Below are 23,348 nucleotides of genomic sequence, written 5' to 3' on the forward strand. Positions count from 1 at the left end.
GCAGCGAGAGGCCTTCGGTGGCGGTTGTGGTGGGACGGTCGCCTGTCGGCTCGGCCGACTCGGCCTCTCCTCAGCTGCCGAGTGGCTGCGGCCGCGCCACAGCGAGTGAGTACAGTCTGCTGTAGGCAGTGGGGAGGGTGCCCGCGCTGCGCCTGGCTGTGGGGCGAGCGGTTCCGTGCCAGGCCAGGGGAACCATTTTGTCTGCGGTTAGGGCCGGGCCCAGCTCCTCCAGCCTGTCCTCCGTCGAGCACCTTTGGCGATTTCAGTGCCTGCGTGGTCTCGATCGCCTTTTTGGCTTGTGTTGCTGCGAGATGCCCTCTCTTCAGTGCCCCCAGTTGCAGATTCGGCACAGGGTGCCCGAAACTGCCCTTAGGCCCGTCCCGGCCCAGACTGTCCCGTGGCGTTGGCCTGAAGCGCTGACGGGGGTCTTTGTGGAGCGGCAAAGCCGTGAGTGCCTGCCCATCACGGCAGCTGGGCCTTCCGGCCTGAGAAGGCTCTGGTGCCCTCTGCCAGCTGCCGCAGAGAGCACCCGCTTTTGGAGCCTGTTTGCTGTGGTCTGGGGAAGCAGCTGAGTGCTCTGAAGCAGCTGCTGCAGCTGTGCGAATTTGCAGGCTAGAATACCAGAATATACTGTTCTCAAGCATGGGAAGCTCTTGTAAATTGTTTCCTGATCCTGGGGCACATTGGAGGCAGCTTCTGCCTTTCCTGAAGAACCTCGAGCAATGAATTGTGCAGGCTGAATTTTCCCCGAACTCCACTTTGTCTGCCATAATATGTATTTTTACAGGGTAGCTCTTGAGGAAGAACGTGTTAATATTCTTATCACCAATTACTTGACAGAAAGCCTTATGAATGGTTCTATAAGAAAGCATATAAAAAAATCCCACCATTACCTGTAAAGGAAAAAAGCTCAGGTCTAGAGAAATGACAGTAGAGGGGGCTTAAGACAGCAGAGTGAGGTCTTCCTCTTTTTTATTATTATCTTTAAAATTATTTTAGTTGTTTGATGCCTATCTTATTTTTACTTTCTGACTTTGAACTGTGCTCCCACAAAGATCCATCAAATCTGATGTTATCTGCTGTTGTCTCCATCTGTGGTTGCTAGGTCTAGTTGATCTGCTGTTTTTTAGCTGGATTGATGGCAAATTAAGGTCAGGACAAGAGAGCTGTGTGCTCAGAATAGGCTGTTCAAAATACCAGCCTCCCCCCTGTGTCTTATACAAATTGGTCAGCTATGTCTCAGGTACAACTTCAAGTTAAATTTAAAGCTTGATTTCAGAACTTGTTTTCTTACCTGGTCTTGAGACATAATCACATGTATCTTTTATTCCAGGACATGCAGGAGTTGCTGACAGATTTTTTCATGGGGGGTTTGTTTGCAGAGTTGCATAACGTGGCTTGAACTGATGTAACAGTTTGATGAGAAGAGGAATGTTTTTCACCCCTTATTCCCATTTCTCTGCTATTTTTTACATTTGTATCAGCCTTGTAGCAATTCCAGTCATTACTGAATAGTAGCATGAGTAATATCAAAATGTTAAAATTATGGAGAAGCTGGAAGTATTTTTCTTTTGCCAGGGAGATGATTTGAGATTGCTTAGTGAGCAGCATGGCAGGTATCAGATTTCAGTAAGATTAAGCATTTCCTTCCTTTTTGCAACAACAGGCTTTTAAATCAGTTCAGACTGTAACACAACTTAGAATTTTGGATTTTTTCCTTAGAGAAGTTGCTTGAGTATTTTTCCGCCACATTACCTTCTGTGTAAATTGAGGTGACAGTACTATATCATTAAAAAAACTTGCTATGGTATGATAATTTTCATTTGGGATTTGCTGGATTCCTCTGTGGCTAAGGACAATGTAGGAAGTTTAAATTTGAGTGTTTTTGTGCTTGTTCAAAAAAAAAGAAAAGGAAGAACCCTTGAAGGTGGTGATGTTTTTCAAGTGAAATATTCCATTCTGAAATATCCTTTAAAATATGTTCCCTTGCAATCAAATATTATTGTGGTTTTAATGATAATGAGTGTGTGCTTTATTTGTTTTTGACTATGAGATCACTACCTTGCTCTATCCTGCATGCTGTGATAGCTTACTACATTCTTAGTGAATGTTTCATTATGTAACCATAATCAGTAGAAGTCATATATGCTTCTATGTATTTAGAAACAACTATTAGGATGTTCACTTCTCAAACAATTTTCTGCTACTGACAGTGCTTGAAATGTTTTGCACACATCTTTTGTTAAAAACCACATAAAAATACAAGGTTTTTCACTAGTATTGCTTGCCAAAGTAGAGATGCCTCGTAACTAGTTTTTCCAGAGTACTTCAAGAGCTATGTAATAGCCCAGAAAGTAAGGAATTCTTTTTGTAGTAGCTTTTTTTTTGAGATTATGTTTTCAAACTTTGTTGAAAGGCAGATAAAATCCCGTTTTCTTGAGCAGAATTTCATTGCCTTGACTAAAGGAGAACAAGCAAATGCTATATATAGTATCATTTTGACGTCTGTTTGATTGGTAATCACGAAAGACAAGTGTTTCTGCTAATTTATGGCATTAAGCAGATTGTTAAAATTGTCCTCTTGGAGTTGGCACCAGAAGAGAAAATTAGCCTCGTGTCTTTTTATGTACACCTGCAGAATTAATTTGCTAATCTTGGAATTCCATTTCAGCTTCCAGAAATTAATTGGCTGTAGTGTCCAAAGACTACTACCCTGTCCTTTTTTGTCTGAACAGAGACTTATTTTGTCTCTTCCGTAAATGGTGCCTAAGAAGTTTTATTAACATTAGGTGATATTTGTTTCAGTTTTTAAAATTTCCCCCCTCTTAGCCTACTGTTTTCTTTCTCCCTGTTCATCTGGATGTTAATTTCAGTTGGTAGAAGCTTACCTGCTTTCTTCAAGAAAATATTTTATATGTTTTGTATAAATATATACATATATATGTATGTATACATATATAAATATATATTTTACATCTAGCTGTTTGATTGTCATTATTTAATTCAACTGGTTCCATACCTGTCTGAACCAAAGTGACCCAGAACCAAGCTGATTGTGCTAGTGCACTTTGTCAAGTAAGAGCAGCGACATTTTTATCCTTGGTATCGTGCTGGATCCGTTAATCCAGCTTCTCATGTTTGAGTTGCAGCTAAATAGCAGAAAGAGAATTTAAGAATTTGGGAAGTCTGAGGAGTCTTTCAGGCTCATTTTGTGTTGGTGTTAGAGATGCAGAGTTCTTCAGAGAAGTCCCACTCTAAATTCTTCGTATCATCAAGCTCAAAAACTTGAAGGAGAGTTGGAGGAGGAGCCTTGTTCCTGGTTTCCTAACATGGAGATCTTGTTTTAGGGAACTAGGGAAATAACTTGCTTTTCCATATTACTGATTCATGACAAGACCGAAGCTCAATTTGAAAATGTGTATATGTGTCATAATTACAACACACTTGGAATGACCTTTGTATGTTTTACATGTATGTCTCTGCTTCTAAAAGAAGTAATCACTGTGTCCTCATACAGAATACGAAGAATGGAGTCTAAACCCTCGAGAATTCCTCGAAGGATATCTGTTCAGGCCTCTAGTGCTTCTCTAGGATCTAGAACAGTGACTGGAAGCAGTTTAGCTGGTGCATACAGTGCAAGAGAGTCTTCACGGAGGTTAGAGTCTGGATTCCAGGTAATGCCTTTTGTGTGTTTCTATAAAGTATGAAATCACTCAAGATACCTATTCATCTAATGACTGTCACAAAAAAAAAAAGGAGAGAAAAATAATAGGGAAATATAAGGAAAAACCCCATCTAGTTTCCTGCATTTGTGGAGGAAGACAACACAAAAACAACAAACAAACAAAAAAACCCCACAAGATTAATTTCAAAATACAGAGATTAGAACTAGTAGTTTCTGGTATGCTGTCTTTACACACCTCTGCTTTGGCTTTAAAAACTTTATGTTTTAACAATCTGCTGCTTGTTGAATAAAGGGTGTCTGGGAACTACTGATTCATTGTTGAGGCGGTAGTCACTGCAGGCTTAAACCTGGATAAATGGGATTTTCTCTGTGGGTAGTGATGCAAAAACACATAAGGAAGACATTGCAGTCCTAAGAGTTGTCAGTAGGCTGTACTGCTGTGAGTACTTCAAATTTTGCAGTAGTAGAAACAAGAGAACCTCCAGTCTTATGTTATACTGTTAGCATGTTAATACAGCTAGACTTTGTCTGTGATAAGCAGAACTGGGGTGAGGGTTTTGCTGTATCATATCCCAGTGTTTTACATTGTAGTCAAATTGCTTCTTGTCGGAGTGGGGAAGCTGTACTCAAAAGAGTAAGTGACACTCTGTAGATACTTTATCCTTTGAAGGAATATTAAAGTAGAGATTAAATTACTTCAGAAATTTTCAGGAATTTAAAAGCAAAAGAGGGTTGTTTGGTTGTTTTTTTTTAAATTTGTTGGTTTTCTTTCTGTTTTGTTTTGTTTGTTTTTTGTTTGTTTCTGTTACTGTCAGCAACTCTTATATCAAATTTTGGGGCACAAAGATCTAAGCCTGTTTCAGTCCTGGATCTTAATGTTTATATTTTCTATTAAATTGGTAAAAATAGATTTTCTGCTAGCAAACTGTAACAGAAATTGTGTTATATAACTCCTTTCCCAGAAACAATTTTACAAGTATTGGATTGTCTGACTATTCTTAGCACAGTATGTATGCAGCCATGTGTGTTATACATGCTTTGTTGCATCTTGCATGCGTTATGTTTGTTAGTATATAGACAACAGACTATTTAAGGGTAGTTTTAAGTCTCTTCTTTTTTTTTTTTTTTATTTTGTATTCCTACCTATTTTTCACTGTCCATCTATACTGCAAAAGCAATGTATGGACCCGCTCAGTCCATGTATCAGTCTGAAAAAGGCTTGGCCTTGAGATTAATTGATGTTGTGAAATTATTGGTATGTGACCAAACTGATTTTTTTTCTCCCCTTTTATGAAATTGAGAAGGGTATGAAGTCTTTTTTGCATAGTTTACATTTGTTGTCGCATCTACTTGTCCCATCATTTTACTTGGACAGAGAATGTGTGTTAAAGCAAATCCTGTCAGTAGGCTCAAAATACTACTTTTTCCACCATTTTGTACTTGAACGTTGGGGTCATTCTGTCTTCTTGCTGGAAGACAGAATGTTATAAATATTCCTAATATATATTCCTATAAATAGGAATAACACGTTAAAGCATGCAAAAGGATTGCACCTTGAGTTACAGCTATGTGCCACTTAAATTTCTTCTTAGAGCAACAGAAGAGCAAGCAAGAGCAATAAGGAATAGTAGTAAGGAGCAAGAGCAAAAATATTTTTATGAGGAAAAGTGAAAATTGTTGGAGAGGAATAAAGAAATACTTCTGTTTGGCAGTGTTTCTTTTCAAGGCATGATTCATTATTTTCTTGAGTATCTTCCATAAAGCTTTCTCTGAACAGTTTCCAAATTTGTTAGTACCATCTTCTCATATATTCAATTTTCAAAAAATATATTGAGGTCATTTTGAGTTGCAAAGTGGATGTAAGCATGTTGTTTTTTAGGAATCAAGTGTATTGAATGGTTCCGGTAGAGACTGGGGTATTGGAGAAAGAGAGGCCCATGAAACTCCTTGGAAGCTTACAACATCCTCTCCAACTCGCTACTCAGGGACATTTGATCATCCACGGTCTGGTAGATTTTTGGGAAGCAGAAACAGATTGGTAAGACATTCATTCATTCATTCATTCGCTCATTCATTCATTTATTCCTCTAGATAAAGTCTTTCTTCAGCCTTCCCAGTTAAGAAATACTTTTGAGATTTGAGATGCAAATGGCTCTCTAATCTCCATTTAAAAAAAAAGGAGAGGGAGATTATGCATGAACACTGTAGAACAAGTTGAATAATGAACAGTGTAAATTTTATCATGACTAGGATAATCAGGTATTTCTAAGGGACCTTTCTTAAGATAGTGTTGGCTCAGATGATACTAACTTAATAGTTTTTGGGGCTCTGCTTTAGAATACTTAACTATTTTTAGATAGGAGTAGCTTATGTTCTAACTTTAGTTTTATGTTTGGATGGAGACCTGTAAACTTAGCCACGAATGTCTTTTTCCTCTGTAAAGTTGCATTCATCTAAAAAGCAAAATAAGGCTGATTACAGCGGAAACCAACTTTTGTTGGTGGGATTGCCTTGATAAAACTTGAAAATGTTAATGAAGGACAGGAGCGTAAATCCTACAATATTTTTTTTCTTTAAAAGACTTGGCCTCTTAAAGGTAAATTTATTGTTTTTGCAAGTCGTATATGCTTAACACTGTGTATATTAATCTACAAAAAGCACATGTGAAATCCTGTATTCGTAATTGTATGGGTTTGTTTGTTTGATTTTTTTTTTTAATATGTTTTTTTCAGTCTACATCTTCCTCCTCTCATTTTACATCTGCATGTTATGGTGAGTCTGAGAGAACTCAGGGAGCATATTCAAGACTGAATAACCAGCAGCGAGACAGCGATTCAAAGAGACCAAAGCTATCTTGCACATCTACCTCTTCTCTGAGAAACAATAACTTGAATGCAATTTCAGGTGAGAGGCTGAATGAGAACTGTCTAAGGGAGACATGAGAATTGTTTAAGGGAGATGATGCTTTACCAAGCTTTAAGGCTTAATCTGAAATAAATTCAAAGTAAATTTTAAGTATTAAGAAATTATTCTCATTACAAGGTTATTTTCATACCGATATCCTCATTCAAAATACCAAGAAGGCTATCAATGTGGTATAATTTCAAAATTATTCTCCATATCTTTTTCATTTTTAGTAAAGGCAAACTTCATGCCTTGTATATATCTAGTTGTTTAAGATTTCAAAGAAGTAATGAATACTGTTACTATTTCAAGAGTCAACTTGTATTGGTAAAACTACATATTTTAGGGGCAGCAGAATTTAAGCCATTATATATACATAGCTCTGTTGCAAGAAATGGAGTACCATGGCACATTAGAGTACTGTTGGCAGGGGTCAGGGAAGGAAGTTTTTTTTGCTAGGGCTAAGATCATTCTACATGCTAGGCAAAAATAAGCATGGTATGCTGGGATTTTTTTTTCAGAGGGAAGAAAGATTTTCTTTGAGGCTGTGAATAAGTATGTATTACTTGGATGCGTTATATGTAATGTGCTAACCAAAAAAAAAAAAAAAAGACCAGGAAACAAAGATCAAAATCTTGCCCTGAAATTATTTCTAGAACATTTTAAAAAAGACCTTTATACCTATGCAAATTATCCTTGTGAATGGATTCTGTGTTCCTTTTACATCTCCTTATGTAATCACAGCCATCCAAATAAGTCAGTCAATTTCTGCTCAAATTGCAGTCCTGTAGATGCTTTCTTATTTGTTAATAAAATGACCAACATTAATGTTTCTTCTTAGGTGAGAAATATCCCATTGTGAATTGGTTGGTTGCCACATTACCAATATTCCTACTTAGTTTTGGATTAAAAATTATCATCAAAGTAGACTTCTTTTAGAACTGCTGAAGAGTAGCTTTTGGAATGAGAGCTTTGTTTACAGCTTAAATATTTACAGTTCTCTATTTAGATGATGGAGGTTGTTTTTAATGTCCAGAAGGAGCATAACATAACATGAGCAAGGAACAGTATTTTTCACTATTTTCAAGACTTGTGCCTAAGCTGGTGTTAAGCTTCAGATATCTTTCTGGAAAATGAATCTCAGGAGCATTTAAGAAATATGACTAGAATGGCAGAATTTGCTAAGTTTCAAATTGTTGCTTTGACATAAAGCTAAGCCTGCCTAATAATTAGCTACCATCAAAATGCCAGATGCTTTTTTGCCCCTTTCCAATCCTGCATGAGTATAAATATGACTCTGGCTCTTCAAAAAGGTATGATTGCATTTTAGTAATCATACTTTTCATCAGAAAAGTACGATTACTGGTTTAGCTTCCAGAAGAAACTCACTGCAAGATCAAGTAAGTGCCACCATCAGCAGCGTGCTATTTGCCCTTAGCCTCATGTTGGCAGCTAGCCTCTCCATCAGCTTAGCTGTATTGTCAGACTTGCCCTTAATACAGTATGACCAGAATACATGTATAAGTATCAACTTTAACTTTTTTCTTAAATGGTTGCTGATTGCAAAAGCCTGGGATTTACTATTAATATTATTTTTATTGTTGTTGTTGTTATTATATTTTTATTGATCTACTTATTTTCCCTCCTCTAGATTCCTCTTGGAGATATAGTCGTATTCCCAGGTCTTCATCAGTGGTGCTTGGCTCTCTGGGAACTGAGCTGGTGAGGGAACGAAGAGAGCTAGAAAGAAGAACAGATCTATCTCTTAATAACCTGGTGGATCACAGCCACAGAAGCAATGACTTTACATCTTCAACATGTAAGTATTATTAGTTGAAAGTTTACAGACCTTTAGATTGCTTCTCTGTGCTTTTATTAAGGTTGTAAGTCCGTTTAGTTTATAAGAAACTAGTGTCAGTATTTGCCACTAAGTTCGAATATTCAGTAAACATCCTCTCTGTTTTCATCTTAAGGTCTCTATTTAGACCCTTAGGAGAAGATAGGAGAAAATAAGTGAAAATAAAGCTATTTGACTCATGGAAGAATTTGTTTTGTTTGCAAAGGTACCCCTTTGGATTATGTCTTTGGGTTTTTTTCCTGTAGTATTCAGGGAAAGCAGCGAGACTACTGAAAATCTAATAAATGCATACTTTGCAGTTCCATATGCCACTGTGGCGAAAGATACGTTGACAACTAACTAGTTAGCAGTAATGTCGACTACTGCATTGTTGTTTTCGTCTTCTCTGTGTTAAGGCTTTTGTGGTCTTTTGTAATTATCCTATAGAGGACCTAGTCACTAGTCTTGATCTGCCCATTTTGCAGATGCATTAGTGCTATTTTGTAGTGCTGACATAAAATCACCATTGTTACAGGTAAAGAAAGGTTCAAGGAGAAAAAATTAGAAATTAGCTTCCTGTAGTCTTGCCAGAAGAGTTTTTAAAATTTTGTCATTGTACTCCATGTCTCTTTACATGAGTGGAAGACTTAAGTTTGGCGGAGCCATGTGTGTGTTGCAAGGGAGAATGGATGTGTGGGCAGGCTTCTTTTGTGCGGTCTGTACTGTTGCTTCAGCAGTCATGCCACCATGAAGCACTATGAAAATAACTCCAGCTTTGTTCCCTGTTGCACATTCAAAACCATGTAGCTGGCTTTGGCATCTGTGCAGACATGTTTTCTTCTGCAGGATTTGCCAGAAGTGTAAACCACAGTTTTGAGATAAAAATAAAGTAATTTAAGTGCAGAAATTCTAAAATTCTGTCAGGTAAAGGTTTTGAGAAAAGGTTTTGGGGAAAACAGGGTTCAATATCAGAGTATCTAGTATTAACTTGCATTTCTTAAGCGGTTAAACTACTGAAAGGACTTTAAGGATTTTCCCTATTGTGAAGTTAATCTGCTGGTACTGTTGAGTATTGGTGCTTTTCCCTCAGGATCTACTAAACTAGGTTTGAGGAAGGAAACTGATATATATATATATGCAGTGTTTACAGATAATACACTAAAGGGAAGTTGCAATATTTTGTAGGATATTACCCCCCTCCTTTTATTTTCTTCCCCTACAGTTCTTGGTTTAAAGTAAATTGGTTTAAACTGTCAAATAAAGTGCTGTTATCTAAACTGAATGATATATTATTCTCTTTAAGTAGTAGACTCTAGGTCTTCGTATTTCAGTATCTAGAAGATTCAGGGTTACTTGTGTTGCAATAGAGGGGGAATATATATCCTTTATCTACATACTAGTTTCAGGTGTTCTTGTGACTATTATATTGCTGAAATTTTGATTAACCTGTCTTTCTTGTTCTATAGGCAGAACAGACACTTATTTTTTAATGGTATTACGTATTTTGCTGTGCTTTTTTGTTGTTGCTGTTGTTGATTTGTTCATTTTTTACTGAAATAGTTTTCTCTAACTTTTGATAGATGGTTATTGTTAACTGTCTTTGTGTTGCTGTATGAGTGAGTCATACTTCGATAGTATGCAGATTTTTAGGGATGTTACATTCAAATAGATTTAATATACCAATTTCAATTTAGCATATAGAATTCCAGTAGGTGAATTTATTACTGCTTTAGAATCTACCTTCCAAATTAAAAAACAAACAAACAAAAACCCTTAAAATAAGGATCACTGAATCTTCAGATACTCAGGTCCTTCACTGGCACTTAGGAATTATCCTTCTGGAATATTTCAGAATATTTCAGAATATTTCAGAATATTTAAGGTTGGAAGGGACCTCTACAGATCATCTAGTCCAACCTTCCCGCTCAAGCAGGCACACCTAGAGCATGTGGCACAGGGCGGCATCCAGGCAGGTTTTGAAGACCTCCAGAGTAGGAGACTCCACAACCTCCCTGGGCAGCCTGTTCCACTGCTCTGTCACCCTAACAGTAAAGAAGTTGCTCCTCACCTGGAGACGGAACTTCTTATGCTTCAGCTTGTGGCCATTACCCCTCGTCCTATCGCTGGCCACCAGTGAGAACAGCCTGTCCCCTTCCTCCCTGCATTCTCCCTTCCTGAACTTATACATATTAATCATATCCCCTCTGAGCCGTCTCTTCTAATATACTGATATAGGGTATGTCTCATCATACTAATTTTTCTCTGCTCTTTCATAACAGGTCATCACGACAGGCCTGCCTCTTCTTATGCACAGGGAGCAAGACCAAAAGAGAACACGTTAAGCACTTTGAGGCTGAACTCATCCATGAACCGCCAGTTGCCTTCTGATCATCAGTCATCTTTTTTCCATAGAGACTGTCATAGGAGCTCTTCACGATCCAGTTATCCTTCAAGGCAAAGTAGAGGTGGAATGGAATCTCCCCAGAGGAGCATGCACTCAGAATTTTCTCATACTGCCATTAGAGATGAAAATCCTTCCTCAGATGGTTCTGAAAGGGCTTTATCTGCTCAGAGCTCACTGAGTGGGCCTGCAGCTGATAGTGAAGGAAGGCGCACAACCAGACAGCTGCTGTCTCGTTTAGCATCTAGTATGTCATCGACATTTTTCTCACGAAGATCTAGCCAAGACTCATTGCCTACAAGATCATTAGGCTCTGAGGAGTCATGCATAGTTCCAAGAGTTCAAACTTCTAGCTTGTCCAGCACTAATGCAGCTGCAGCTGCTGAAGTTCCAGGACTTCAGACATCTGAAGCTTCTCAGGGATTTAGTTTTCTTAGACGAAGATGGGGTTTAGCAGGAGTTTCACAAAATCATAACTCTGACTCTGACGGGGAAAGTTACAGACCAGATTCTGAAAGTAGGAGCACAGGATCCTGGTTATCATCATCTTTGAGGAACAGATGTACACCTCTCTTCTCTAGAAGGAGGAGAGAAGGAAGAGATGAATCGGCAAGGATCTCTGCCTCTGATGCACCTGCTAGATCACAACATGTCTTCAGAAGGAGAGAGTCAGGTGAGGAGACATCTCTTGAAGAGTCAGATAGCCCTCCTAGGGCTTCTGTTAACAGGCCACCAACACCTGCAGTATCTGGTATCCCTACAGCTACTGCTTCCCCACCAGATTCAACCCACAGTAGGAGACATTCTGGAATTCTGCCTGGTTCTCTCTTTCGCTTTGCAGTGCCTCCAACATTAGGAAGCAGTCTATCTGACAATCTTATGATAACTGTAGATATTATTCCCACTGGCTGGAATCAATCTGATGGACAAGAAAGTGACAAGTCTAAAATACCGCCTTCAAGAGATCCAGAAAGACTCCAGAAAATTAAAGAGAGGTAAATTGGTATGCTTTTGACAGATAATAAAATGTACCTTCATTAGCATGAGAGGGTTTCCTGTAACCTTGATGTTGAAAAGAACCTTTTGTTAAGAGAAGGTTGCATCTCAGTCCTGTTGTCCTAAGCGACATTTTTTCTTAGATATCTCAGAACTGTTTAATGATGGGAGTTGTTACTAAGAAAAGACTTACATTAAATGTGCCACAGCATTTATTGATCTTTTTTTCCTATTCAGCCTGCTTTTAGAAGATTCTGAAGATGAAGAGGGTGACTTGTGCAGAATCTGTCAGATGTCTTCTGCAAATTCTAACAACCTCTTGATAGAGCCATGCAAATGTACTGGAAGTCTGCAGTATGTTCACCAGGAATGCATGAAAAAGTGGCTGCAGTCCAAGATTAATTCAGGTAAAGCTGGATTTAGACTAAGATAGCTTCCAGTTACACTGGGAACTTTTGAGTAAGATGACCCTTACTAATATTAATGTCATTTCTTTGAAAAATACAGAAGTTGATTTAGGGAGGGCATCTGTAGAACTAGCTTTTTTCACCCGGTGCCAGCAGCTCTAGTTATTACTAAGAACTGGAGACAGGCTGTTTTGAGCAGAGTGATAAGGATCTTAAAGTGAGTGGGTGGGKGGGAGGGGATGTGTAATCATACTTAAGTAAGTCTTGCTTGTTGAGATTGGATAGCTCCTGTTCAGAGCAGCTAAAACTACTTGTTTAAAATGTTTCATCAAAGTGCATGTAGTTATTTGTAAGCAACCTTTTGGAAACTGCTCATTGTAGAAATGTTTTCTAATAACCATCAAATTCCTTGAAGACTTTATAGTTTGTAGAATTACTGTGACTGAAGATAGGCAGTTTGGTAGAAGGCGAATGGAGGGCTTGGTACAGACTGAAGGAAGATGCTGGCATCTGTTTACTTCACTCAATATCAAAGAGCCCACATCTAATTAGGAATGCGTGCAAAGTCTCAGCCAACAGCTACTTAAAATATATGAATGCAGCTGCTTACATGCCAGTTAACAAGTATATGATCCAAATCCACCATTAGCTTGCTTTTTTTAATGTTACTTGTGGAGCAGCTTGTTTTAAATCTGATACTTCTACATAATAATAAAAATTGCATCTTGTTGTTAGTACTCCTGGGTACATTTGGATTATACTGTAGAAATCAAAGAGCCTAAATCACACTTTTTCCTTATGCAAGACTTTCAGTAAGAGTATCCAGATAAAACATGAGAAAAATAAATAGAATTTGATGGAGAACAAACATTCTGTAGTATTAAAATTCTGGCAGTAAGAGATACTCACTACATTGCTGTCAGAAACGTTTTCCTCTGTTCTTGATATTCAAGATAAAGTCAAGAATCAGTTTTAGTTTATAATATGGGCATACTCTTGTCTGACATTTAGGATTTTTTTTTTACTGGCTTTTCACAATTTTTCCTTCCACACCAGGTTCTTCTTTGGAAGCAGTAACTACTTGTGAACTGTGTAAAGAGAAGTTGCATCTTAATCTTGAAGACTTTGATATTCATGAACTCTATAGGGCACATGCAAATGAACAAGTTAGTATATTTTGCCTAATTTGGTAAGTGTTGGGTTAGTGCTGGGAGGGTAGCTGTTTTTTCCTTGCAGAAAGAAAATGCTTGTCCTTCTCAAAGGGACTGCTGTGCACATGAAATAATGTAAACGTGGAATAGATTTTTTTCTGCTCTATACTCAGACAAATCTATCTTCGTGCTGTGCTTCTCATTTCTGAGTTTTCAGTAAGTGTAATATCTCTTATTTTCATATTTGCAGATGTATCATCTAGCTTTCAGCCCAGTGCCTGCCATATAGGTGCAGTGGAAATAGTTATTAAATTGAATAGAATTAGATTGAGTTTCAGGTTCTTTTAGTGGTGTCTTGGCTTTCCATGTAACTATTTTTAAGCACAATTTAAAAACTTACTTTAAAACTGCCGTTAAAAACTTCATCATGTCTTTTAGAGTAGTAGTGACTAACACTTTATAACAAAGCTCGCAGCTATTCCTTTAAGGCCCATATTACTCTGTGTATATAAAATGCAGCATCTTAGAAGGACTAGTTTTTTTCTTTAATGAATGTTTAACAAAGGCTGGGGTTATTTTAGTGAACTTTATTCAGAGGTTTTTCTCATGCCTCTGAATTGGGTTCTGTGAATGTAAAAAGACCTACCTGACAAGTTAAAGTGTAAATTAGGTAAACATAACCCTTGAGCTTCCTTATTGTTTAGAGAAAGGTATCTTAACTGCATTTCCATTTTTGAGTTCCATGTACTTGGACTGGCTTATGAATACATTTTTCTTGATAGTACCATGAAATATTTTTACAGTGCTGAGTATTGGTGACTATGTCAGTGTACCCTGATAGAAGCGGAAGAGCTTTAGAACTTGTTCCTAAAGTAAAATTGCTCCTCTGTAAAATCAGCAATAGCATTTTGTAAATTTTTGTGTTAGCAGAAAGAATCGTTTCTCAGAATATTTATAAGAACGTAACATTCCTTTAATATTTTCTTCTTATTTTCTTTATCTAAGGCATGGGTGGCTTTTCAGTGGCTGCTAGCAAAGCATTGTAGTTTTCTGCATTTTTTTTTTTAAGTAATTCTTACACCTGATATTATACTCTGATCCTTGGATTCTTGCATGTGGACTAGATATATTGCCTTAGAACTCATTTGTGAAAGTCATTCTATCTAACTTCAGAGATAACGTATTAGGTCTTGGGTGAGCAAAAAGAGCCCCAACTATAATAGCTTTTTAACAGTCGTTCTGTATTTTTTCTCGAAGCAACTGAGGAGTAATTGTATAATGCTTTGAAGAAAACTTGGTTCTAGTTCTGTTTCTTGAATTACATATGGAGGCACATTACTAACACTTTGAAAATTTCTTTTGATCTACTTTTAAGGCAGACTATGAATTCATCAGCTCTGGTCTCTACCTTGTAGTGTTGTTACACTTATGTGAACAGCGCTTTTCTGATATGCTAGGATCTGCAAGCGAGGCCAGCACACGGGTCAGAGTAAGTATGCATTTATTTTATGGAGTGGATTGCTCAACTATAGACTTCTGTACTTTAGGAACACCCTGTGTGTTTAGAAATGAAAGGTACTACTTGACTGCAGGTAATATGGGCAAAATCACTTTTGTCAAGGTTATTGGTAACTGAATACCTCTGCAGATATCATGATTATAGTGAACTTATATGAAACTAGGGGTTACCATTCTTCTGTGTAAGACATGCAGCTGAAAATATTTGTCACATTCTTTCATTCTGCCATTCCGTGTTGCAAAGGTGTGGACCTTGGAACCTTTGTCTACTGGATTGGGCCCTAAATATATACTTCAGCGTGGCATTCTAAAGTTGACTAGCTGCAGTGTAATTTACTAGCATTAGTTAAAATGTTTACTTAAATGTATTTTTACATGATACTTGCACCTTAACTGGCATGATTTCATTTCTCTGCATTATAATTTATAGAAAGAGTTGATTTTTGTAAAACTGGCAATTTTTCATATGAAAAAAATAGATGTGTTTTACAGACTATACAACATGAAGATGATGCCATTAACTACTGGCAGAAACATTTGACATAGACTGGAAACTGATATTACTGCATAATAGCAATTTGAAGTTTAATGTGGGTCTTTTAATACATTTTATATTGATTTTGTAAATTGGGCAAATGGGTTAGGATAAGGGACATGGTGTAAGTCTTTGGGAGCATGATACTACTGAAAAAAAGAAGCCTTCTCTACTAACTTGTTGCAAATTTCCGCGAATAACTTTGCAACTTTTAAACTACTTTTTCTCTGCCTTGTTTCTAGTTTATTAACCTTGCAAGAACTCTTCAGGCACATATGGAAGATATTGAAAGTAGGTGTTTCTCCCCTGCCCCCATTAGATTCACTCAAAATTGAATGGATACCGTCCCCACTGACAAGATTCATACTGCCAAATCTAGTCTCTAAAAAAACCCACTTTACCCAATAGTGCTTTTTCCCCAGTTTTAGTAGAATTATTTTGGAGAAGAAATGATTTTATTTTCCATGATTGATTTCCTGACCACAGATGGGACTGAAGAATGTCTTCTACAAGTGATACAAAGATCCTTCACTAGCTACAGTTTAGTTATTTTGGTTCTAGTTATGGAACTGGTGGTGACCATTGGTCTGTAGCACTTAACATGAGTCCTAGTAGGAAAGCAGTGTTTTGGACTGAATTGGACTGTAGTTAATGATCATAGTACTTGGAATTATCCACTTTTGGAATCACATTTAACAGTTGCCAACTTTTACAAAGGATTAGTCTACTTCTCATTGTATGAGACCTTCATTGGGGTTCTGCTCATGAGTAGGTACTGAATTCTGGTAAGCGCAAGCTGCATCTAAGCATTATTTCTGATCATTATGAATAGGCAATGGAAAGATACTTTGGACTACTTATTTTTCTAGTTCACTTCTGCCGATCTGTCCCCCTCGACATGTAAAGTTTGTATATGAATTGATCCTTCAGTCCATAAAACTTGGTACTTGGGAGTACAATAGGAGGTGCTGTCAAAGGAAATAAGTTTTCCTTTAGCTTAAGCAATTGATTATTTCTATATTCAGGGCATTAGGTAACTAATATTTCATATAATAAAGGTTAACTATGTAGGTGAGAGCTTCTTATTTATGTGTTTCCTTGTTATAGTAGAAAATAATCTAAATAAGTGTTGTTTTCACACAGCAGTTTGATCTATATTTGAGCGAGGCATTACATAACTTACAGGTGAGGAATACTGAAGTAAAACTTACTTTTTCAGTGACATTTCAGACAATTTCCTTTTTAAGAAGCATTTTGGAGGGACTGCAGATGTGACAGGACAGACCATACATCCCTCTATAGTCAGAATTTGACTTTGGCTCTTGGGTGCATAAACTTTCTTGAAAACAGAGCTTGCTCAAGAGGACGATTAAAATGCCTGTTACACCAAGATAACACATTACAAACTTATTGGAGATGTTCGTGATGACTTTTTGTCACAGTTGACAAGTGTGCATTGTTCTTTAAATTTGTCTCATAAGGAAATCCTTACAAGGATTCAGGGTGCATGTTCATTTTGAATACAAAGAATTCATGTTCATTTTGGACACTGAAATAAGGGATGGGGTGGGGAGAGGAGTTTCTACTGCTTTTAATAGATAGTCTTTTTACAGTATTGAAGATTTCCAGAATTTTATTGTGAAAGTAATTAACTATGAATCACTTTTGGGTTGGGTGCAGCTGTCATGGCTCTACTGTTACTACTGTTGGAATTGCTCACTATAAATGTTACATAAAAGTTCAGTCCATGGTATATTTACATGCTCTTCCTTTTATTATTGAGGAAGAGTAGGAAGGTATTACCACCTCAGCTGGTAATATGCGGTTTGAGTTTTAAAATGCTACATCTTCAGACATGGAAGTTGTTTAAAATTAAGCTGAATAATTAATATTTAAAAGATTTTTAGGATTTTAGTTATTTGTAATGTCCTTTATTTTAAAATTATCTTTATTTCTACTATTCAACTTAAACTAAAAGTGAAGTAATTCTCCATTTCACAGTCCTTTATGAAGTCTTCTGATTATACTGTGTTGTTTCAACAGCTTCTGAGGACGATTCTGAAGACAGTGATGCTGGTAGAACTTTTGACACTGCTTAGTACTGCTTATGGCAGTGGAAGTGCTGTGGAGATGTTGAGCTGGCAAAGAAAAACATCAATGTGCATTTATTTTCTTGCTTTCTTTAGTAAAATGAGCATTAAGTATTACTGTAGTTTTTGAAGCATTGTTGAATTCAAAATCAACTGCTGCCAAGTGGAACTCAGTGGACTTGAGAACTACTCAGCATGTGTAAGAATTAGATATATAAAGCAACTTCCCTTTTTAAATCATGGGATGATAGGCGTTATTTTGAAGAACTTCAAATTTTAAATATTTAAGATGTAATTCCCTTCATGCTCCCTTCTTATTGTAGTCAGGTTTCTGGTTTTATCTACGAAGTTTTACTCCTCTACTGCACTAAGTGGTAATTGTGGGTTTTGGGGGGTGGGGAGGGTGGGATGTGGGGAATATCCTTGTGCTTAATTTTTTGTTAATGCCTCTGTGTCATAACTGATTGCTTGCAGTGTTAACATCAGATGAGCAGGAAGATAAGTAAGACACTGTAAAGATTGTTTGGTTTTCAGTTTATTTGAAGTGTGTTTCACTCAAAAAGCAATAAGAACTTGTGGACTTCTAGCAATTGATGATGGATTTTTTTTATGAACTGGTTATGAAACTGGAGATTATATTTGATATCATGTGGCTATTCCGTTGTGGAATATTCAGATGTAAAGTCTTGCATTTCACCATTCCTGGCAGATATGCAACTTGATAAAACCTTAAAGTTGTTTCGTTCAATCAGTCTTTTTTAGATGCCACCTTAACTGTTCAAAGCACTGGTTATCAATGTGTTTTCTAGTGTTGTCACTTCTTTATAAATAAAGATAATGAAGTATGCACCTCTACTGGTGGTGTTCTCTCTCTCCTGTCCACAACATGGATGTTTACCAGAATATAAACTTGAAAGCTTAGAAGGCTGTAATATGTGGTACCTCTTACTAATGTCTGTGAATTCACATTTGTAACAGATATTTAAACTTTTTTCTGGTCTTTTTTAAAGAAGCCTTTTTTTTTTTATGAACGAAGTTAGGATTCTATTTGCTATTAGTAGTTATGGTGGCTTTTCTTAATGATTGTAGTAATGATCTGTAACTGTGAAGAGAATGGTATGATGATGGCCTTGAACTTGTCTTTTTATTACATCAGTTAGGTGTAAGCAAGCTTGTGAGAAATAAACGTACTTGACATTTTAAGAATTAACTGCAAGCAGTACAGGAGCTAGGCTGTCATCACTAAGACTTGAAGTTGGACACTATAAAGTTGCGTGCCTCTGTGCACATTGTGGTAACCCTTAGCATCATGTATTTGCATTACAGTGTGTGGTGTGTGTGTGTGTATGTGCGTGGTGATCATGTTTTCCCGGGACACCATTTGAAAAAACCCAAGCCCCAAAGTCTGTGAAGGTGGTTGTCTTCTGAAGAACTTCAGCTTGGATTTATAGGAGAAAAAAAAAAAAAAGGAAAAAGAAAAAGAAAAAAAACCCTTTTTTCTTTTGAATTAGTTGGTATAACTTAGGCCAACATCAGACACTGAGACACTGAACTATTGAATATTTCATATGTACTCACTAGAGCTAGTTGTGAAGGAGGGCATTCATAGCCTAATAAGGCTATGACTTGAAGGCCATTTTTTCATCCCCCCCCTTGTTCTTTTTTTTAAAAAATCAAGTAGCACTGTTGGAGGTAAGCAGTTTAAGTAGTTGCAGAGTTTAGAGCAAATTTGCTTCAAGAGACAGACTGCCACTCTAGACAAGTCTGGTAGCTTAGTAGGAGTGTAGTACAACTGAGGAAAAAAGAGTGATGCTGCTCCATGCTGCCAGAAATGCTGCCAAAAAATGTCTGAAGTCACTATGGGGAAAGAATTGTGCTCTCTCCCTGTCAGCCCTGGCCTCCTTTCCTGCAGAAAGGAGGACTTGACTGGATCTCATCCCCAATCGCTTAGTCTTTCCTCATAAGACAGATGCTCCTGTCCCTTAATCATCTCTGTCGCTCTATGCTGGACCCTCTCCAGAAGCTCCATGTCCCTCTTGTCCTGGGGAGTCTAGCTCCAGGTGTGACTTCACTAGAGCTGAGCAGAGGAACAGGATCCCCTCCCTGCTCTGCTGCCAATGTCCTTGTGATGCAGCCAGGATCCCGTCGGTCTCCTTGGTCCTGAGGCCCCTGCTACTTCATGTTTAACTTGATGTCAACCAGGACACTGAGGTCCCTCTCTGTGGCACTGCTCTCCAGCAGGTCAACCCCTAAGCTGTATTGATGCCTGGGGTTATTTCTGCCCAGGTGTAGGACCCTGCACTTGTCTTTATTGAACCTCATGAGGTTCCTCTCTGCCCAACTCTCCAGCCTGTCCAGGTCCCGCTGACTGGCAGCACAGCCCTCTGGAGTGTTGACCACTCCACCCAGGCTTGCTGAGGATGTCAAATCACTGAAGAACAAGTTGAACAGCATTGCGCCCTGTACTGACCTCTGAGGGATGCCAATTGGATTCACCATTTACCCTTTCACTCTCTGAGCTCTGCCATTGAGCCAGTCCTCAATCCACCTCATTGTCCATCTGTCCAGTCCAAACTTTCAGAGCTTTCCTATGAGTATTTTATGGGACATGGTGTCAAAAGCCTTGCTGAAGTCAAGGTAGACACCTATCAAGGTAGACAGTACAGCAATGCAAGGGGGTACTAGTGTGGCAATTTTGACTTCTGCTTGAGACTTGACAGACATGATATTAACCTCCTAGAAATGACAAGGTCAGACTGGGTGTCATTTTTCATGCAGCAGCCTTAGAAGAAGCTGCCCACTTCAGGCCAGGTAAGGCTGGTGGAAATATGCGTATCTATATAAAAGCTCAAGTCCTCATTTTTCACAAACTAATAGCCATTGGAGTATAGTCACTGTTTAAAAAAATAAAAACAGACAAAAAAATGAACATGAAAAGTAGCACACATGTCACCTGTAGGGGACGATGCTGCATACCGCCTTCCTCCAGTACTGGTAAGCAGTGGGGGTACATGTGCGCAGAGCATTAAGGGATGCTTACTGTTGCCATTACGTGCCAAAAACTAGTTCTGCAAAAGAATTACATGCATGCATCCTACATTTTCAGATGGATGACTGGGGTACTGGCCTATCTAAAAAAGTGGTACTGCAACTAAAGGTGGCATGAGTATGCCCATTTTGAGAACAACTCAAGATGGGCAAATGTCATATTAAGCTCTTAGAAATGACTGGATGGCAGCATTGTTCCTGCAGCTGCCTTTGAAGAGGCTGTCTGCTTTAGGCGAGGTTGAGAGTGGAGAAAAAATATCTTTCTATATAAAAATAATCGGTTCCTATTATTTAAACCCTAATAGCAACTTCAATATGATCCCTTTAAAAAAGAAAAAAACATGCAAATCAAAACAATTGGATCACAGTGACAGAAAAATGAGCAAGGCCCCAGGCTTCTCCCTAAAGCACAATGGAGTGGAAAAAAAATTACGCTAATGAGGCTGGAGGCCTCCAGTTGCCTTATATCACTAACTCAGTAGAGCAAAGTCAAGGCAGGGGATGCAGGACTAGTGCACTTTGGGAGTGCGGAACTGCCATTGCGTGCCAGAAGCTGTTACTGCAAGTTGGGAGGGGGGAGACGACAGCATGCATAGAGTGCTCAGGGAGCGCGCGGTGCTGACATCGCGGGTGCAAGGGCTACACCAATGGGGCGGGGCGCGCATGCGCAGAGCGACCGAGCGTGCTCGGCAGGAAAGCGGAAAGTATCAGTGTCCGAAAACTGATACTACACATAGGTGGTGGGGGGGCAAGTGGGGTTAAGCACTCACATAGGGACAGGGAAAACTCGCTGCTGCCATCGCGTGTCCGAAAATCGATACTGCAACGAGCTACGTGACCGAGCATGCGCAGAACACCCTTGAGGGCTCTCTGCTGCCATCGCATGTCCGAATATGCGTACTGCAAGAGGATTGGGAGAGCAGGCACCCGCAGAGCGGTCGGAGAGCTCGCTGCTGCCATCTCGTGTCCGAAATTCGGTACTTCAAGAGGGTGGGGGAGCGCGCATGCGCAGAGCCGTCGAGAGCGCTCGCTGACGATCCCATGTGTCGGGAAGTCGGTACTACAACAGTAGAGGCTGGGGAGCAGGGATTAAAGTGCACATCGCTTTTACAGCGATGACTGCTCCAGTCACATGTGAGAAAATAAGCACTGTCTTCTGAGGGGACGGTGGGCATACGCAGAAGGCTGGCGATCACTCGCTGAAGCTACCACGTGTCCCAACATTGGGTACTGCGGGGGGGGGGGAGCGCGCATGCGCACAGCGGTCGGGGCGCTCGCTGCTGCCATCGCGTGTCCGACGTTGGGTACTGCAAGGGGAGGGGAGCGCCCATGCGCAGAGCGGTGAGGAGCGCTCGCTGCTGCCTTCGTGTGTCCAGAAAAGGTACTGCAAGAGAAAGGGAAGCGCGCATGCGCAGGCGGTGGGGAGGGCTCGCTGCTGCCATCGCGTGCTCGACGTTGGGTACTGCAAGAGGAAGGGGGGGGGGGGGAAACGCACATGCGCAGAGCGGTCGGGAGCGTTAGCTGCTGCCATCGCGTGTTTGACATCGGGTACTGCAAGAGAAAGGGGGAGCGCGCATGCGCAGAGCGGTCGTTGCTGTCACCGCGTGTCCTAGAGTACTGCAAGAAGGAATGCTGACCGCGCATGCGCAGAGCGGTTGTCAGCGCTCGCTGCTGCCATTGCGTGCCCGAACACTGGTACTGCAAGAGGGAGAGGAGCGCGCATGCGCAGCCCATCGGGTGTGCTCACTGCTGCCATCGCGTGTTCACATCCCAGTACTGCAAGAAGGAGGGGGGAGCGCACATGCGCAGAGCGTCGAGAGTGCTCACTGCTGCCATCGCGTGTACAAATATCGGTACTGCAAGAGGGAGGGGGGAGCACACATGCGCAGAGCGGTTGAGAGCGCTCACTCCTGCCACCGCGTGTTCAAAGTTGAATACTACAAGAGGGAGGTGGCAGCGCGCATGCGCAGAGTGATGCAGCGCGTTCGCTGCTGCCACCGCGTGTCCGAAATTCGGTAATGCAAGAGGAGGACCGCGCATGCACAGAGAGGTCGGGAGGGTTCGCTGCTGCCATCTCGTGTCCAAAAATCGGTACTGCAAGAGGGAAGGGACAGCGCGCATGCGCAGAGCGATGCAGAGCGCTCGCGCTGCCACCGCGTGTCCGAAAGTCGGACACGCCTTTTCTTTCTGAACCGAAACTGTCCTTCGTTGGGCCCTGAAACAGAACCGTGTTGGGGGACTTGAAAATGCAGCGATATTAACTGTCTGTGGCCCTGTCCTGTATGTTGGGGGAGCAATGGCGACTTCGGTGCTGTCTGTGCCTTTAGCAGCTATTTTGGGCCTTCTCGGGCGGTTGCGGAGGGGCGGCAGCTGTCGGAGCAGTCTGGAGGGAGTCCTGGGGAGGGCGGGGACGCCGGGGCAGGGCCCTCGCGGGGAGTCCTGGGCCACGGAGCACCCTGGGGCTCTGCGGCGCTTCCTGGGCTCCGGAGGGAGCGGAGCGGCCCGGCCCCCGGGAGACGTCATGGAGCCCGGCTTCCTCTGCCTGCCGGGAATGGGAGTCTTCCGGGGCCGCGCTACCATGCCCCATGTTGCCTTGCGCTGCATGCCGGGAATTGTAGTCGTTCGTCAGGGGGCTTCCGGGAAGCCGTGTAGGGCATTCTGGGAGTTGTAGTCTTCAGTCACAGAACTTCCGGGTGGCCATGTTTTAGTTTGCAGGGCATCCTGGGAGTTGAAGTCTTCCGTTAAGGGACTTCCGGGCGGCCATGTTGTACTCTGC

At 40.3% G+C, this 23,348-nt stretch overlaps 1 protein-coding gene across 5 annotated transcripts; it reads left to right on the forward strand.

Annotated features, from left to right (window-relative positions):
* On the forward strand, positions 1–18,199 carry MARCH7 (membrane associated ring-CH-type finger 7). Of its 5 annotated transcripts, XM_026038153.1 has the most exons (12): positions 2–105; positions 3,518–3,674; positions 5,565–5,723; positions 6,418–6,589; positions 8,241–8,408; positions 10,706–11,822; positions 12,061–12,230; positions 13,287–13,396; positions 14,757–14,870; positions 15,677–15,725; positions 16,578–16,619; positions 17,478–17,529. In XM_026038153.1, exons 2-11 carry the CDS (start codon positions 3,528–3,530, stop codon positions 16,583–16,585), a joined length of 2,214 nt encoding a protein of 737 aa, XP_025893938.1. In that variant the 5' UTR covers positions 2–105; positions 3,518–3,527; the 3' UTR covers positions 16,586–16,619; positions 17,478–17,529. The 5 variants fall into 5 exon arrangements, with proteins under 5 accessions (XP_025893940.1, XP_025893938.1, XP_025893937.1 ...); XM_026038152.1 differs by lacking the exon at positions 16,578–16,619 and having other exon boundaries at positions 3–105; positions 17,478–17,599; XM_026038154.1 differs by lacking the exons at positions 15,677–15,725; positions 16,578–16,619 and having other exon boundaries at positions 4–105; positions 10,706–11,500; positions 11,669–11,822; positions 17,478–18,199.
* Positions 18,200–23,348: the final 5,149 nt, after the last annotated feature.

This window comes from Nothoprocta perdicaria, unplaced genomic scaffold, assembly GCF_003342845.1.
Source record: "Nothoprocta perdicaria isolate Ctin4 unplaced genomic scaffold, notPer1 scaffold_203, whole genome shotgun sequence".
Classification (NCBI taxonomy): Eukaryota; Metazoa; Chordata; class Aves; order Tinamiformes; family Tinamidae; genus Nothoprocta; species Nothoprocta perdicaria.